Source organism: Gossypium hirsutum, chromosome A01 (genome assembly GCF_007990345.1).
Source record: "Gossypium hirsutum isolate 1008001.06 chromosome A01, Gossypium_hirsutum_v2.1, whole genome shotgun sequence".
In the NCBI taxonomy this organism is placed as follows: domain Eukaryota; kingdom Viridiplantae; phylum Streptophyta; class Magnoliopsida; order Malvales; family Malvaceae; genus Gossypium; species Gossypium hirsutum.
The window spans coordinates 4,353,988-4,369,495 of NC_053424.1; the positions used below are offsets into that span (position 1 = coordinate 4,353,988).

The window sequence follows — 15,508 nt, forward strand, 5'->3', positions numbered from 1 at the left end:
GCATCTGCTTCTTTTCTTGCATCTGCTTCTTTTCTTCTCACTTTTTCTTTCTTTCTTTTTCTTTCTAATTTTCTTCTTTTTTTTATTCATTCATTTAATACATTTTTGTTTTATTATAATTATATAATATATATACTTAATAATTAAGTAACATATTATAATATAATTTATAAATTAAATTTCTATATAATATATATCACTAACCGTCCCACTTAAAGAACAATGGTAAAATTTATTCTTTAGTCCCTTTAATTATTCTTGAATCATGGTTTAGTCAAATTTATCATCTTTAAATTTGAGATCTAGTCTTTTAAATTTTAATTTGACATATCCTCTACTTTCATAATATCATTTGTTAGTCTAAATAATTAATATCAAATAATTATTTCAACTAAATGCTAATTTGGTTGTTTCTTAAAAACATTGCATCACACATGATGAGTTGGAAGTGTGTTTTAAGAAAAAATCTACTTCAATTAATAAGCTATTTGAATTAGCTATGATATTATAAAAATAGATGACCAAATTATGTTACATTAAAAAGTAGATGGATTAATTTTTAAATTTGAGCATAACACAAAAATTATCCAAAATTAACTTTGACTTGTCTATTAATATAATAGGGTAAACTACATCACAGATCACTTTTGGTCATTCAACTACCATTTTTTTAATTTGATCATCTAACTATTGTACTTTTTCTTTTTAGTCACTCAACTATTTTTTTTTAAATTTGGACATACAACTAATTGAAATTGTTTTTTTTTTCATTTCCATTTAGTGTCGTTAAATATTTGACGAGAAAATGACTTGACAGTTAAAAAATTAATATAACAACAAATTTAACCCAACTTTTATATATTATATTAATTTTTTATTTGTCACGCGACCTTCTCATCAGAAATTTCATGGCACTTGACAAAAATATATCCAAAAAAAGAAAAAATCTAATTTAATTAAATGAAAAAAAGAATAAGCAATAATGTAGTTTACCTATATAATTTATAAGATGTGGGCCGAACCCAACGGCCTATATAATGTTTTATCACGTGGGAATGTAAAATTCCGAGACTGCCCTGCAATCATTTAAGCAAGTCAACTGAAGTCAAGCTGATCTCTTTTGCTGAAATACCGGTATATTTTTCATCATTTAGGCAAACCATTCCAGAGTTGATATTAAAGAAAAAAACAGGAGACACAGTGACGCCAAGGTAACTTACATTTTCCACAGTAGTTAAGTATATTTATTTGTTAAGTCTGAATCAATATCTATTTTGAATCGCTTTTCTGTGTAGTAGGTTACTCGCAACAAATTCGTATAATCAAACGCTTTTATCGTTTGCTTGATCTGAGTGTAATATTTCAGGTAAGCTTTTCTTTCATTTTAAAAGAAGGAAGATGATGGGTGTGGGTTTGAGAATAATCTGATTTCTTCTTTGTTTAAGCTATGGGTTTTGGAGGAATTTTAAAGATCTGGCTTCCCAGTTTCGCAACAATCTTACCTTTAATAGTTTTTTTTTTTTTTTAAATCTTAAAGTCATTGAACAATATAATATAATATAATATAATATAATAACTAGAGTAGATTATATAGATCTATAATAATTAAACCTCCTCTGCTTTCTCCGGTCTGTGTTTTCAGGCCCCTTAGACTTTTGTCTAGCATTTTCCTTTTTTGAACAACTTTTGAGAACTGTCCTCCACTGTTTGTAACTTTTTTATAATGAAAGTTTCTTTCATAAAAAAATCATAATTAGAAAAACGTATTACTTGATTGGGTGAGAGAAAAAGACTATATAGGCAAGGTACTCACATTTTTATTTTAAATCATTTCAAAAAAAAATTGTTAATTTAGTTATCTTAAGATAAAAATTAATTAAATTGATCATTCTACTAATAAATGGTAATAAAAGATTAATGGTATATTTTCACATTAATCACTCTAAAATTAAGATAAATTACTCTTTAGTCACTCTATTTAAAGATTATTGCTACATTGGTTTACCCAATATATTTAAAAGTGGATAACATTTGACATGTTAGTTTGATAATTTGACAACTTTTTTCAATTTTAGCCCTTATAATGATATTAAACTATAATATTGTATTACGTTATTACCTAAATTTTTTTTATAAAAATTACAAAATTTTAGTGATGTCATGACATAATATTGGAGTGCCATGTTATCACATAAATCAAAGTTGAAAAAATTGTCAAGTTTCAAGACTAACGTGAAGAAAAGTATAAAGACTAAATTAAGAATTAACAAATTCATAGATTAAATGTTGCTTTATCCTATATAAAAAGAATCTCAATTCAAGGCTACAATCATTTATAACTCTTTTTTTTTAAAATTATTTGATATAACTCAATTTAGGGTGTGTTTGATAATAGAGGTGATCATGAGTCGTGACCATGTAAAAATTTAGGTCTATTTGCTAGGTCCAGGCTCGACCTTAAAATATGGGCTTAAAAATTTGTCCAAGCTCAACTGAGATAAAATTGCTAAAACTCGGGCCCGACTCTGCCCGCCCATATTAAATTTTTTATTTATATTATTTTTACATAATTTTTAAATATATATAATACATCAAAAATACTAAAAACATTAAAATAAATATTTCGAAACAAATTAAAAATAATTTTTAAAAAATATGTATACTTAAATAATACTAAAATAGATGCAACTTAACAAGAAAATGTCTCTAAAATAATAACAAAATTAACAATAAAACAAGTGTTATACAATATCCAAACAATAACAATAAAATAATAACAATATAATAGTGAAATGATAGCAAAATAGGGATAAAACAACAAGAAAATATCATTAAAATAAAAAAAATAGCAATTTTTTTTGGCATTTAGTGAATTCAAACTAGGCCGGCTGGGCTCGGGCAAAAAATGTCTTACCCAAGGCCCGACCCATTTTTAAAACGGACTTTTTTTTGCCTAAGTCCTCCCACTTTTCGAGTGGGCCTTTAGGGCGAGTCGGGTGGCCTAGCCCATAAGCAGGTCTATTTGATAAACCATTAAGTTTTTATTTCATTAAAAATGAATATTCTCAACATTAAGTTCTATTTGGACAACATAAAGTAATTGGATGAAAATGTAATTACACTCTCTTATAATTATAAAGAATTGTAATTCTCTAGACATGTTTGACTAATAGAGCACAATTACATCACAATTTATAAGTCATGTTTCATGATACAAGTTGTAATTAAAAAATATTAATTGCTATAAAAAATTGTCAGCACTATAAAAGAAATTTTAAATGAGTAAGAGAAATTGAAATCAATCATCATATGTAATATGTTAATCTAATAAAGTATTCGATAATACAACTACTAATAAAAATAACAAGAAAATAAACATCATATGCATTTTTATCTAGTTATCTAATTGTCCTAGCATTCCATATTTTACATAATTTTACCTAAATACTAATATAAATTAAAGTTATTTTTTATACAATCTCTTTTGATTTAGTCTCATTTTTCTTTTGCTCCATTGTTGCTCCTAAATACCTAATTAAAACCTAAAAAAAAAACCCTTAAAATTAACAAATTTATAAATCTGGAAAAATTATTGGGTTGATGACATCAACTCCAATGATCTTACTCTTTGCAATAGTGATAATACCAATTTCAAGCTCTAGTGTTCTTGTGCCTTAATTTGTATGGAGCAATAGTTAAAGTTCTTATTAGACACCTATTTTGGCATGGGTTCAAACTATGTTACCCCATCCTATACCTCTAATATTATATAAAAAATCATTTTTGGTGCAAAAATCTAGAGTATTTTTATAATTACTTTTTTAAAATTTTTATTTTTTATAACTTATATTTACTTTTTTTTTTAGAATTTTTATAGTTAGGATTAAGTGACAATTGTTGTAAACATATGGCTGTTGAAAATTTTAAATTTAGGATCAAATTGATAAAATATGTAAGTATTGGATGGCTAAATTTATTATTAGATTAATAAAACAAAGCCACATTAGACATATGTAACTAACAGAAGAGTAGCAAAAATATTTAATTTCGAAAAGTTGCATGGTTAAAATGAAAAAATTAATAGTTGAGTGACCAAAATATAATACACTAAATAATTATGTGAATATTCTTAAAATGTTTATTAATTTAGGTTTAATATATTTTTGATAACCAAATTGTAAAAATATTCAGTAATTATTGGTCTAACCTAGAGGTGTGCATGGGCCGGGCGGCCCGGCCGAAGGCCCGCCCGAAAAATGGGAGGGTCTGGGTAAAAATATAGGCTCAAAAAATGGGCTTGGACAAAAAACGAGGCCCGTTTAGAAAACGGGCTGGGCCTCGAGTAAGATTTTTTGGGCCCGGCCCGGCCCGATTTTAATATTAAATTATTTTTAAAATTTTTTTATTTTTAATTTTAAGTAACTTTAGTACTTTTACTTTACTTTTTTTGTTGTTTTTAATATTATTTTGATATTGTAAAACTTTTGTTATTAATATAATTTAGTTCTAATTTGTTTCAATTTTTCAATTTTAATATAATTACTTTTTATTATATTTTTAATTTATGTATTATTTTAAGAGTTATTTTAGTCCCATTTTTTATTTGTTTTTTGTTTTAATATTTGTTTTTATGTTTTAAATGTATTTGATTTGTTATATTTTAAAGTTTTTTATCTAATAAAAAAACAATTTTTTTAATATGGCCGGGCCGGGCCGGGCTCGGGCCTACTATTTTTTCCTCGGGCCGGGCTTGGACAAATTTCTAAGCCCATATTTCAGGCCAGGCCAGGACCAGGCCTTAAAAATGGGCCAAAAATTTTTTATGGGCCCGGCCCATGCACACCTCTAGTCTAACCAAAATAATTTAAGTGTTTCACAAAAAGGTATATTTTAATTTAAAATTTTAATAAGAAAAAAGCTAGTTGATAATGAAAAAGGAAAGGACAAAAACGTTAAGTTATAATAATAAGAAAATCATTTTTTAATAATAAAACACCAAAAAAATTCACAAAAGATAATAAAAAAGGGAAAAACTATAGTTAAATATTTTTTAATATTATTTTAAAACAATTTATAAAAATAATTAAACATTTTAGAAAGTTAAAATGTTTTTAGTTCAATCATAGTACTTTGCACGTTGTATCGAAACTATGTTATTAAAATTTTATAAGAAGAACATTTTTTAAATAAATAAAAAGAACAAAAGAAAAAATTAAATATAATTAGAAAAATATTTTTCTAGTAAAAAAGGAAAAAAATAAATAGAATTCATAAAAATGATACGAAAAGGGATAATCAATTAAACACTTTATAATATTAATTTAAAAGAACTCATAAAAATAATTAAATATTTTAAAAGAGTTCCTACCAAAAAAAATATATTTTAGAGGGGTAAAAACATTTTATTTAAATATTTTATATGGGTATTTTAGAAGATTTTATATATTGATATGAATATTAAATATTTTAGAAGAATCTTTTTTATTTTGATATGAATATTAAATATTTTAGAAGAATCTTTTTTATTTTTTAATATTTTTTGGAGTTGACAATTTATATATTGATAGATATATAATCATACACTAAAAATCTATCCTTGATAAAGAAATAAGTGACTAATGGACGTAGTTATTATTACTACATTGGAAAGTATTTGGTGAATTATGGAACTTGTAAGACCAATTTGTGATGTGCTAAAGTGCTTAGGAGATCCAACATGTACATACATACAGCATCACAAAAAATTGAAGAAAGGAAGAATGAGCTTCTTGCAAAACAACGCGAACTAAATGCTATCAAGAGAGATGTGGAGCTGGGGATAAAAGTAAAGCTTCGATGGGGAAAACGTGTAAGGCAAGAAGTAGAGAACTGGCTTCCAGATGTGCAAGCCATCAATGACAAAATACAGAACATTGATGAAAGAATGCAAAATGTATCTTGTTTTTCTCGTGGACGCCTTGGGAAACAAGTTTCGCAAACAATTGAAGAAGTGAAGGAAATTATTGGACGAGGCAGATTCGGTGAAGCTCTAGTAATTGATGATCCATCTACTGCTGAAGTGCCTTTGCAATTGGAACATTTGGAAGGTCAAACCCTGGTGAAAGCAGACATTTGGAAGCATTTGATGAGTAATGAAATTGGAATGATTGGAGTATGTGGGAGGGGCGGGATCGGGAAAACCACAATCATGAAGCACATCCACACTCAACTATTGGAGGAGATTAAATCTGAACCCTTGTTTGAGAAAATCATTTGGGTCACTGTTTCGAAGGATTTTAGCATCACCAAAATACAGCAACAAATTGCAGATCGTATGTATATATCTCTTCCAGATCCTGAAGTAGAGCGTGCAACTGTTTTAGCGAATGAATTGGGACGAAACAGGCATGTGTTGATCTTAGATGATGTTTGGGAAGGGTTCGCTCTCAAGAAGGTAGGGATCCCTAAACCAACATCCAGCAATGGGAGTAAGTTGGTATTAACTAGTAGATCGAAAGTGGTTTGTAGATCTATAGGCTGTGAGATAGTCGAAGTGCCTCTTCTTCCCTACAAGGAGTCCATGAATTTATTCTTGGCGCTTACCGAACGTAGGATTCTAAAGGTTCCATCTTTGGAAGAAATTTTGGGCAATATTGTTGAAGAGTGCGATGGGTTACCCCTTGCCATACAAGTAATAGCAGGGAGCATGAAGGGAATATCTGATATTGTTGAATGGAGGAACGCATTAAGAGAGTTACGTGAACATGTAATAAGTGTGAAGGGTACAGATGTTGAAATATATGAGCTATTAAAGTTTAGTTTCGATCGTTTGGTAGACTTGAAAATCCAAAATTGTTTCCTTTATTGCTCACTATATCCAGAAGACTATATAATTCCAAAGAAGGAATTAATAGAATACTGGATAGATGAAGAATTTCTTGGAACTGGGAGTCGACAAGAGTTATATTATAGGGGTCATACTATATTAAATAGGCTGGAAAATAAATGTTTGTTGGAAAAGCATGATAGAGATACTGTGAAGATGCATGATGTAATGAGAGATACAGCATTATATATCAAAAGTTCTGGCCCCCGTTTTATGGTAAAATCTGGCATCGGACTAAAAGAACTACCAAGCAAGCAAGAATGGGAAGAAGATCTTGAAAAAGTTTCCTTCATGATGAATAACGTATCTGAGATTCCTCTGCACTTATCACCCAATTGTGAGGTTCTTTCTACCTTATTATTGCAAAAGAATGAATACTTAGAAAGAATTTCAGAATCATCCTTTCAGCATATGCATAGACTCAGCATGCTTGATCTTTCTTATACCAATGTTGAGCAACTACCAAATTCTGTGTCAAACTTGGAAAAGCTCAAAGCATTGGTGCTTCGTGGATGCTACAACTTGAGATATGTGCCTTCACTAGAAAAGCTTGAGGCTCTAAGAAAGTTGGACCTTTGATAATACTCTAAAATGACGTGTTTTTATATATTAATCATGTGTTTATTTTGAGCTTGAGCCTACTAATTTGAGCTATTTATGTCTTTTTATCTTTTAGGGACTAAATTGGAGGCGAAAAGTAAATTCAAGGGAAAAAGCGTCAATTTGGAGATTAAATGGGCCAATATGCAACGTGGGACAAATATGGTGCCAAAAGTGCGAACATGGAAGGCACAAGGACTTAAAAGCAAATAGAAGAGATTTTATTTTGGAAGACTCTATTTTATTTTATTCTATTAGGATAATTAATATTAAGATAATTATTAGGATTATTCAAATTTAGGATTTTATTTTAATTATCTTTGTTTATCTTTAATTAAATGTATTTATCTTTTTAGAATTTAAGTTCAATTAGACTATCTCCCTAGCACTATAAATAGGGGGTGAAGTGACTTTATTTAGGAGCATCTTTTCTGTAAACACTCTTCCCCTAAAAGTCTTTTGTTCTTTCCATATTTTTTTCTTTTAATAAAATTTCTTTTTCCATAATTTTATTTTCTTTTCCACCATTATCATGAGCCACTAAAACCCTTCTAGCCAAAAGTTGTCAATATTTCCCCAAAAAGGGTTCTTGGGGCCTAGAATCCGTACTTAGCCTTCTCGCCAAGTATTCATTGTTTCTCCGCACTACGGGCTGACGCTTTCGTCCATGGCCCTTAAGAAGTAAGCTTTTTAGCATATGCAAAGGCGGCTGCTTTGTATGTTTTGGAAGGATTGCATAGTCGGTTCGTTAACTTACTGCGTCAAAGGTTGGCGAGCCTGTAATACCCTGAAAATTTTTACAGTAAGATATTATCCTTAATATAGTAAAATAAGAAAATAAAGTGACAAAAAGGGAAATTTTCAGTTATGTCAATATTGAGAAGTATATTATGATATATTAATTCAAGAAAGGACTAAATTGTAAAAGTGAGAAAAGTTTTGTTGCACAAGAGTAAATATTCATAATTTGAGGGGTTAAAGTGTAAATATGAAAAAGTTGAAGGACCAATAGTGTAAATAATTTAAGAGTGGAATGATATAGAAACTAAGGAAAATGGATGAATTAGGACCAAATTGAATAGATGAAGAACTATGAGGGACTAAATTACAATTTTACCAAATTAAATGATGACTCAAGGATGGAATTTTAAAAGATAATGAAGGGCAAAATGGTCAATTGGAAGAGAGAGAAATCTAGAAAGTAATAATGATGCTAGAGATGTTTTGATATTTTATAATTATTTAATTAGATAAATATTATTTTGTTAATACTTTAATAAGATATTTTATTATTATTTTATTAGTATATAAAGAAAGAAAGATGAGAAATTCTCATCCATATTTTCCCATGCACTAACGTGAGAGAAAGAGAGGAAGAAAGAAAGTTTTGCTTTCTTTATAATTTGGTCCTTTTACAAAAAATTCACCATTTTCACCCAAAAATCAAATGAATTTCCATAGCTACCAAGAGACAAAAATGTTAAGAAGAGCATGGAAAGTTAGAATATCAAGTTGGATTCAAGAAATAGAAGCTGGAGGAGAGAGAAAATCAAGTTAAAGATTAGTATCAATAGAACAAGGTAAGTATATCAAGATTTCAATATGTTTTTAAGTTTGTTATTATTGACAAAGCATGGAAATAATGTTATAGTAGAGTTTTCTTACATAAGGTCCTATGTTTTTGATATGTTAGTGAAGAGAAAATAAGAGAAAGTGATGAGAAATGGTGTAGAAAAAGAAAATAAGGGTGTTATAACATGGTAATTAATAGCTTGCACAAAAACAGTTTGGACAGCAGCAGTAGACTAACTTTGAAAAATCACCATAAATTGTAGAAATCGAATTAGAAGATGAAAAAAATATATAATTAAATATTATTGAGTATAGTTTCTCATAGAATAAATAGTGTAAGCAATGGATTTGTAAATTTTGAGATATAATGAATTTTGTGAGACAAGGTCAGAATGAATTCGGGTTCCCCTGTTCTAACTTTGAAAAATCATAAAAAATTGAATAAAAATAATTATGGGCTTAAATTAATATTTATAAAATCCTGAATGAGTCTATTTTTAATAGAAACAAACAAGAACATCATTTGAATCCTGTATGAGGAGATAATTAATTTTTGGTGAAGAGGGGTCAGAACAATTAGACAGCAGAACAGGGGTAACTTTAAAGAATAAACTGTACTTATTGGCTAAACCAAAAATTCTGAAATTTTTATGGTAATAATATATATGAGTCTAGATTCAGGGAAAATTATTAGATATTAATTTTTAATTCTATAGATCTAGATATAAATAATTTAGTGACTATGATGCAGATAGATAGCTTGAATATTCATAAAAGTAAATAATAAAAATTATGGATAATGTTACTTACAAGTGTGTTATCTACATTAAGGATGTGGAATGGAGAGGAGGAGGAGGAAAAATATGTATGAATATTCATCTAGCATGAAAAATTTGCATATTTTAGGCTCAGGGACTAAATTGAATAAAAGTAAAACTTTATGGGCAATTTTGTAAACATGTCAGAAATGACCAAATTGCATGAAATGGATTATTTTATTATTTAAATTACAAAATTGAATGAAATTATTAATTTAGTTCAAGATCGGGGGAAAACATGTTTTAGGGATTAAATTGAAAAGTGTTGAAATTATGAAAAATTCTGATATTTTATAGAATTCATGGATTGTTATCAATATATATGAGAATAATAGCTGGAAATAAGGATTAAATTGCAAGAATTTTATTTTCCTGACCCTAAGGATGAAATCGTCATTAATTAAAAGTTTTGGGGCAAAATGGTAATTTTGTCTAGAGCATTAATTAAATGCATTAGAATATGAAATGAATGAAAATGATGATCAAAATTATTTATAAAGATCTGGACGACTTAAATATGAGACTTGATCGTGGAAAAGAAAAGATATCAGATTAATGAAATTATAAACACAAACAAGCAATGAGGTAAGTTCGTGTAACTTGAATTATATTCTTAAATGCTTGAGATTGTATGTTATTTATGTGAATATGATTTGAATGTTCATTGTATGAAAATTTATGAAACATTGATAAATTTGATAAAAGGAGAAGAAATCCCGGTTGAATGAAAAGAAAATTCGATGGATCTCTGAAAAGGAATTGACGGTAAAAAGGATCTAGCCCGGACGGGTGATCCTATCCTGATATAGCCCTCCCGAAGAATATGTGTAAAATGGATTTAGCCCAGACGGGTAATCCAAATTAGGGTCTAAATTTAGCCTGGACTGGTAATTCAGATCCAAGCTCATTAGAGTAATTGTCGTTGCAGGGGATTTAGCCTGGACTGGTAATCCCGACAATACTCTATGAGTTTATATTACAGGGGATTTAGCCTGGACTGGTAATCCCACTGTAAGGATGAGGTTCGCGGGAGTGTGCTCTCTGATATGAAATGTGTAAGACCATGGTTGAAAGATACTATGGCAACCTGATATGAAATGTGTAAGACCATGGTTGAAAGATACCATGGCAACCTGATATGAAATGTGTAAGACCATGGTTGAAAGATACCATGGCAACGTGACATGAAAAGAATAAGACCATGGTTGAAAGATACCATGGCAACATGACAGAAAATGAGTAAGACCATAGTTGAAAGACACTATGGCATCACGTCAAAGATAAATAAGACCGTGGATGGGAGACGCTATAACATCTGTTGAACAATTGATATTCAGGTAAAATGTATCAGATGACGAATGGTTATATGAAATGGTTGTGTGAAATGTTTACAAGAACTGGTCATATGGAAATATATGTACAAAAGCGTTGTATGAAATAATTATGAAAATGGATAAACGAAATAAGTATAAGTACATGGAATATAATTTATGTTAAATTTGATATAAGCTATTACCAGAATAAATATACATAAAATATATGGAAATGATGAAGCATAAAATATTGATATAATGAAATGAATGATATATGCTTGTGAAGAAACGGTAAGAGCATGATATGTTTCATGACATGTACATATATGGTTATCTTTGATTTGTTGATACAAGGAAATTATGTAATTGAGACTATTATTAAACTCAAGTGCGACATGTCGAGAAAATAGATATATCAATGTTGAATTTATATGAGATATGTGCAAGTATACTAACAATGTTGTTGTTTGATGCTTATACAAGTGCCAAACTGTTGATTGAATGGTAATATATTTATTTTATATGATGCATTGAATCGGTAAGTATTTTAATTTTTTTAAGTGATCTGCAAATGGTAGTAATGCTCTAAAACCCTGTTCTGGCAGCGGATACGGGTTAGGGGTGTTACAGAGCCAAAGAGACAAAATGGCGTGGGATTCACCATTGAAAAACGTTGATTTAGCATAGATTACTGGCTAGAGTCAGGTTCCCTAAAAATCGTAAGTCTAATCTTTGGAGCTGGTGGTCGTAGGTGTCCTCTTCCACTATAACTATCTTACTTGAGTCGAGAAGGATCATCCAAAAGCCAAGGATTGAGCCCAAGGCGGAATGAGACAACCGGAGGCTGGAACTTTCCCATAAGAATTTCTTTTCACTTAAAACTCTCTTTATTATTTTTATTATTTTCGTAATCGTAATTTCAGTAAACTTTAAATTCTGTTTTTATTTTATTTCCGCTTCCAAAATCAATTCTTAAATTCTGTTTTTTTATTTTTTCCAGGAACGCAGGTTTTTTTGGGCACGATTCTGCCGAGGATTTCGAGAAACAAGTATTCGTATAATTCGGTCCCTGAGGATTCGACCCTACTTTCCCTTTACTGTTCTTTTTCTATTATTTTTATTATTTTACAGGGAATAGGTTATTTTTGGTGCTCTCAACGACTGCATCAAATTTTGGCGCCGTTGCCGAGGATCGGCAACATACTAATCTTGTTTTTCTTTATTTTTTATGACCAGATCTGCTCCAGGTACTCTTGCGTTCGACTCAGAAATTGAAAAAACTGCGAAAGCTAATCGAAAAGAAACAAAACTAAAGAAAAAGTAGTCAGCAGTGGTTGGAACTCAAAGCAATCCACTGCCAGAAATTAGAATCGACAACGAAGTAGAGTCTAGGGTTAACGAAAACCCTACTCGAACGTTAGAAAGTAAAGAAGAAGAAGTCGATTCACCTGAAGAGGTCCTTGACGCTAGGGTAGACGAAAACCCTAATTTAGCACCTCAACCTATGGCTCAGACAATTCGGCAACTGGCCGAAGCGCCGATAGAACAATCGCCACTATGCATCGCGTATCCTACTATGGATACTGATTTTGAATTAAAGTTAGGCTTGATTTAGCTACTGCCAACTTTCCGTGGGTTACAAAATGAAAACCCCCACAAGCATTTAAAAGAATTCCATATGGTTTGTTTGAGTATGAAACCTCAGGGGGTAACTGAGGATCAAATTAAATTACGCGCTTTCCCTTTTTCCCTAGCAGATTCAGCTAGGGAATGGTTATTTTATTTACCTCCTGGATCCATTACAACTTGGGCTGATCTATCTCGTTTATTTCTTAACAGGTTTTTCCCTGCATCATGAGCGGCTGAGTTAAGAAGAGAAATCGTGGGCATAAGGCAAAAAGACGCAGAGACTCTATACGACTATTGGGAGCGATTTAAGAAGTTGTGTGCAAGTTGCCCACAACATGGTATAACAGAACAGTCTTTGCTCTAGTACTTTTATGAAGGCTTGAAACCCATGGAGATGAATATGGTAGATGCCGCAAGTGGAGGAGCGTTAGTCAACATGACTCCACAACAAGCAAAAGACTTAATCTCCACAATGGCTGCGAATTCCCAGCAATTTCGAGCCAATCCTGAACCCCTTAGAAGGGTTCACCAGCTAAGTAATTCTACCATTGAAGATAGACTTGATAGACTTACTAATATTGTGAATTCCCTTGTTACAGAAAAATAGAAACCACCCCGAGTATATGGAATATGTGCTACACCTGAACATACGACTAATGCGTGCCCTAGTCTGTGTGACGATTCTATGGCCCATTTAGATGCTGTGGGAAATTTTCCTGGGCCACCACAAAGACGATACGACCCTTACGCCAATACCTACAACCTAGGATGGAGGGACCACCCTAATTTTACTTATGGGGCTAATCCACGATATAACCAGCCATACCAAAATTGGGCCCCACAACAGTCGCAAGATTCAGGTAATTCTCTAGAAACTTTGGTCAATAAATTAACAACTAATCTCCTTGATTTTCAACAGCAAACTCTCAATTTCCGAATAGAAATGAAAGGTTTTCAGCAGAAAATCGAAGCATCCATAAGGGAGTTGACCACATCAATTGAGAAATTAAACTCTCAAGGGAAACTCCCATCACAAACAGAACCAAACCCGAGGCAGAATGCGAATGCAGTAACGTTACGAAGCGGAAAGATCCTGGAACCAGTTCCTGGCAAGAATCTTGGTCAAGAAATCGCCCAGGAAATCTAAAAAATGACGAACAGATCCAAGCGAAATCCCCACTGCCGAAAATCCAACCTCCATTCCCAGGACGATTAAATCAGTGTCGAAAAAGTAATGAAGATAAGGAGATCCTCGAAACATTCAGGAATGTTGAGATCAACTTACCATTGTTAGATGCCATTAGACAGATTCCGCGGTATGCCAAGTTCCTCAAAGAACTTTGCACCAACAAACAAAAATTAACAGGTAATGAAAAGGTAAGTGTTAGTGAGAATGTTTCCGCAGTTCTACAGCGAAAAATGCCGGTTAAATGCAAAGATAGGGGTTTGTTCGCTATTCCATGCAAAATTGGCCATTTGGGAATTAAGAAGGCTATGTGTGATCTGGGGACGTCCATAAATGTAATGCCTTATTCTATTTATGAATCACTTAACGCGGGTTTTTTGACAAAGACAGGTGTTACCATTCAGTTGGCAGACAGGTCCATTGTGCATCCCGAAGGGGTCCTCGAGGACGTATTAGTCAAAGTCAATGGGCTTATCTTCCCTGCAGATTTTTATGTGATACAAATGGAGGAGGATAACACTCTTGGGTCTTCAGACATCTTTTTGGGGCGACCTTTCCTTAGTACTACGAATACTAAGATTGATGTACGAAGCGGAACCCTCATGATGGAGTTTGACGGGAAGATCGTGAATTTTAACGTTTATGGCACTATTAGTCATCCAGGCGAAATCTTGAGCGTAAACCGCATCGACCTGATTGACTCATTAGTGGACGAGACTTTTGAGTCAACTTATGAAGACGAATCTGAATATAGATATGATGATTTTGAATCTGTTAATAAATTATTGGCTCCTATGGATACTAAACTTCTACCTTCTGTTGTGCAGGCACCAGATCCGAAATTAAAACCACTTCTCGAGCGTTTCAAATTCACATTTTTGGAGAATGATGAGACCATTGCTTACTTAAAAGGGATCAACCCCTTAGAGGAAAGTATGAAACTAAGGAAAGAGGCGCAAGAACGATTAAACCCAAATGTGGTGGATGTGATAAAAACGGAGAATTTCCAAACCCATAAAAATGAAAGAATTTATTTGGAACAATTCCAATTCTAGTTGAAGCGTCAAGCTAGCGACGTTAAACAAGCGCTTGTTAGGAGGCAACCCAATCTTTCTTTTTATTTTTATTTATTATTTTCCTTTCTTTTCTTTTATTATTTATTATTTTATTTTATTTTAGTTAAATATTAATAAATTTCTCTTCTTCCATCTAGGTGAAATGGAGTGAAAATACGAAGAAAAAAAAAAGACAGAAAGTGTGCACCAAAACAGCCCTATCCATGGTACCAAACAGTTCTATTCCAGCCCAAAATGCCTATCCCTGCTGCCAAACAGTTCTATTCCAGCCCAGAATGCCATATCTCTGCAGCCAAACAGTCTATTCCAGCCCTAGAATCCCCAAAACCTGCAGCCAAACACCCCTTTTCAGCAAATAAAACCCCCAAACCTTTCATTTTTTCCCCCCAAATTTCTCCATAACCGCCGACTCCTCTCTCCTCCACCACCCACCGCTGATTTCTCAGCCA

The 15,508-nt window shown here is 31.6% G+C and overlaps 2 protein-coding genes across 13 annotated transcripts; both read left to right on the plus strand.

The window, feature by feature from the left end:
* The first annotated feature begins 1,067 nt into the window (after positions 1-1,067).
* LOC107933933 (disease resistance protein RPS5) lies at positions 1,068-7,970 on the plus strand. Of its 12 annotated transcripts, none has more exons than XM_041074403.1 (4): positions 1,074-1,211; positions 1,299-1,366; positions 5,707-7,202; positions 7,542-7,970. In XM_041074403.1, exons 3-4 carry the CDS (start codon positions 5,717-5,719, stop codon positions 7,676-7,678), a joined length of 1,623 nt encoding a protein of 540 aa, XP_040930337.1. In that variant the 5' UTR covers positions 1,074-1,211; positions 1,299-1,366; positions 5,707-5,716; the 3' UTR covers positions 7,679-7,970. The 12 variants fall into 12 exon arrangements, with proteins under 12 accessions (XP_016721745.1, XP_040930337.1, XP_040930343.1 ...); XM_041074409.1 differs by having other exon boundaries at positions 5,733-7,202; XM_041074396.1 differs by having other exon boundaries at positions 1,082-1,211; positions 1,296-1,366; positions 5,700-7,202.
* Positions 7,971-13,482: 5,512 nt separating this feature from the next.
* Positions 13,483-15,038, plus strand: LOC107933893 (uncharacterized). The gene is made up of 3 exons (XM_041116535.1): positions 13,483-13,918; positions 14,005-14,756; positions 14,811-15,038. Exons 1-3 carry the CDS (start codon positions 13,483-13,485, stop codon positions 15,036-15,038), a joined length of 1,416 nt encoding a protein of 471 aa, XP_040972469.1.
* The last annotated feature ends 470 nt before the right edge of the window (positions 15,039-15,508 follow it).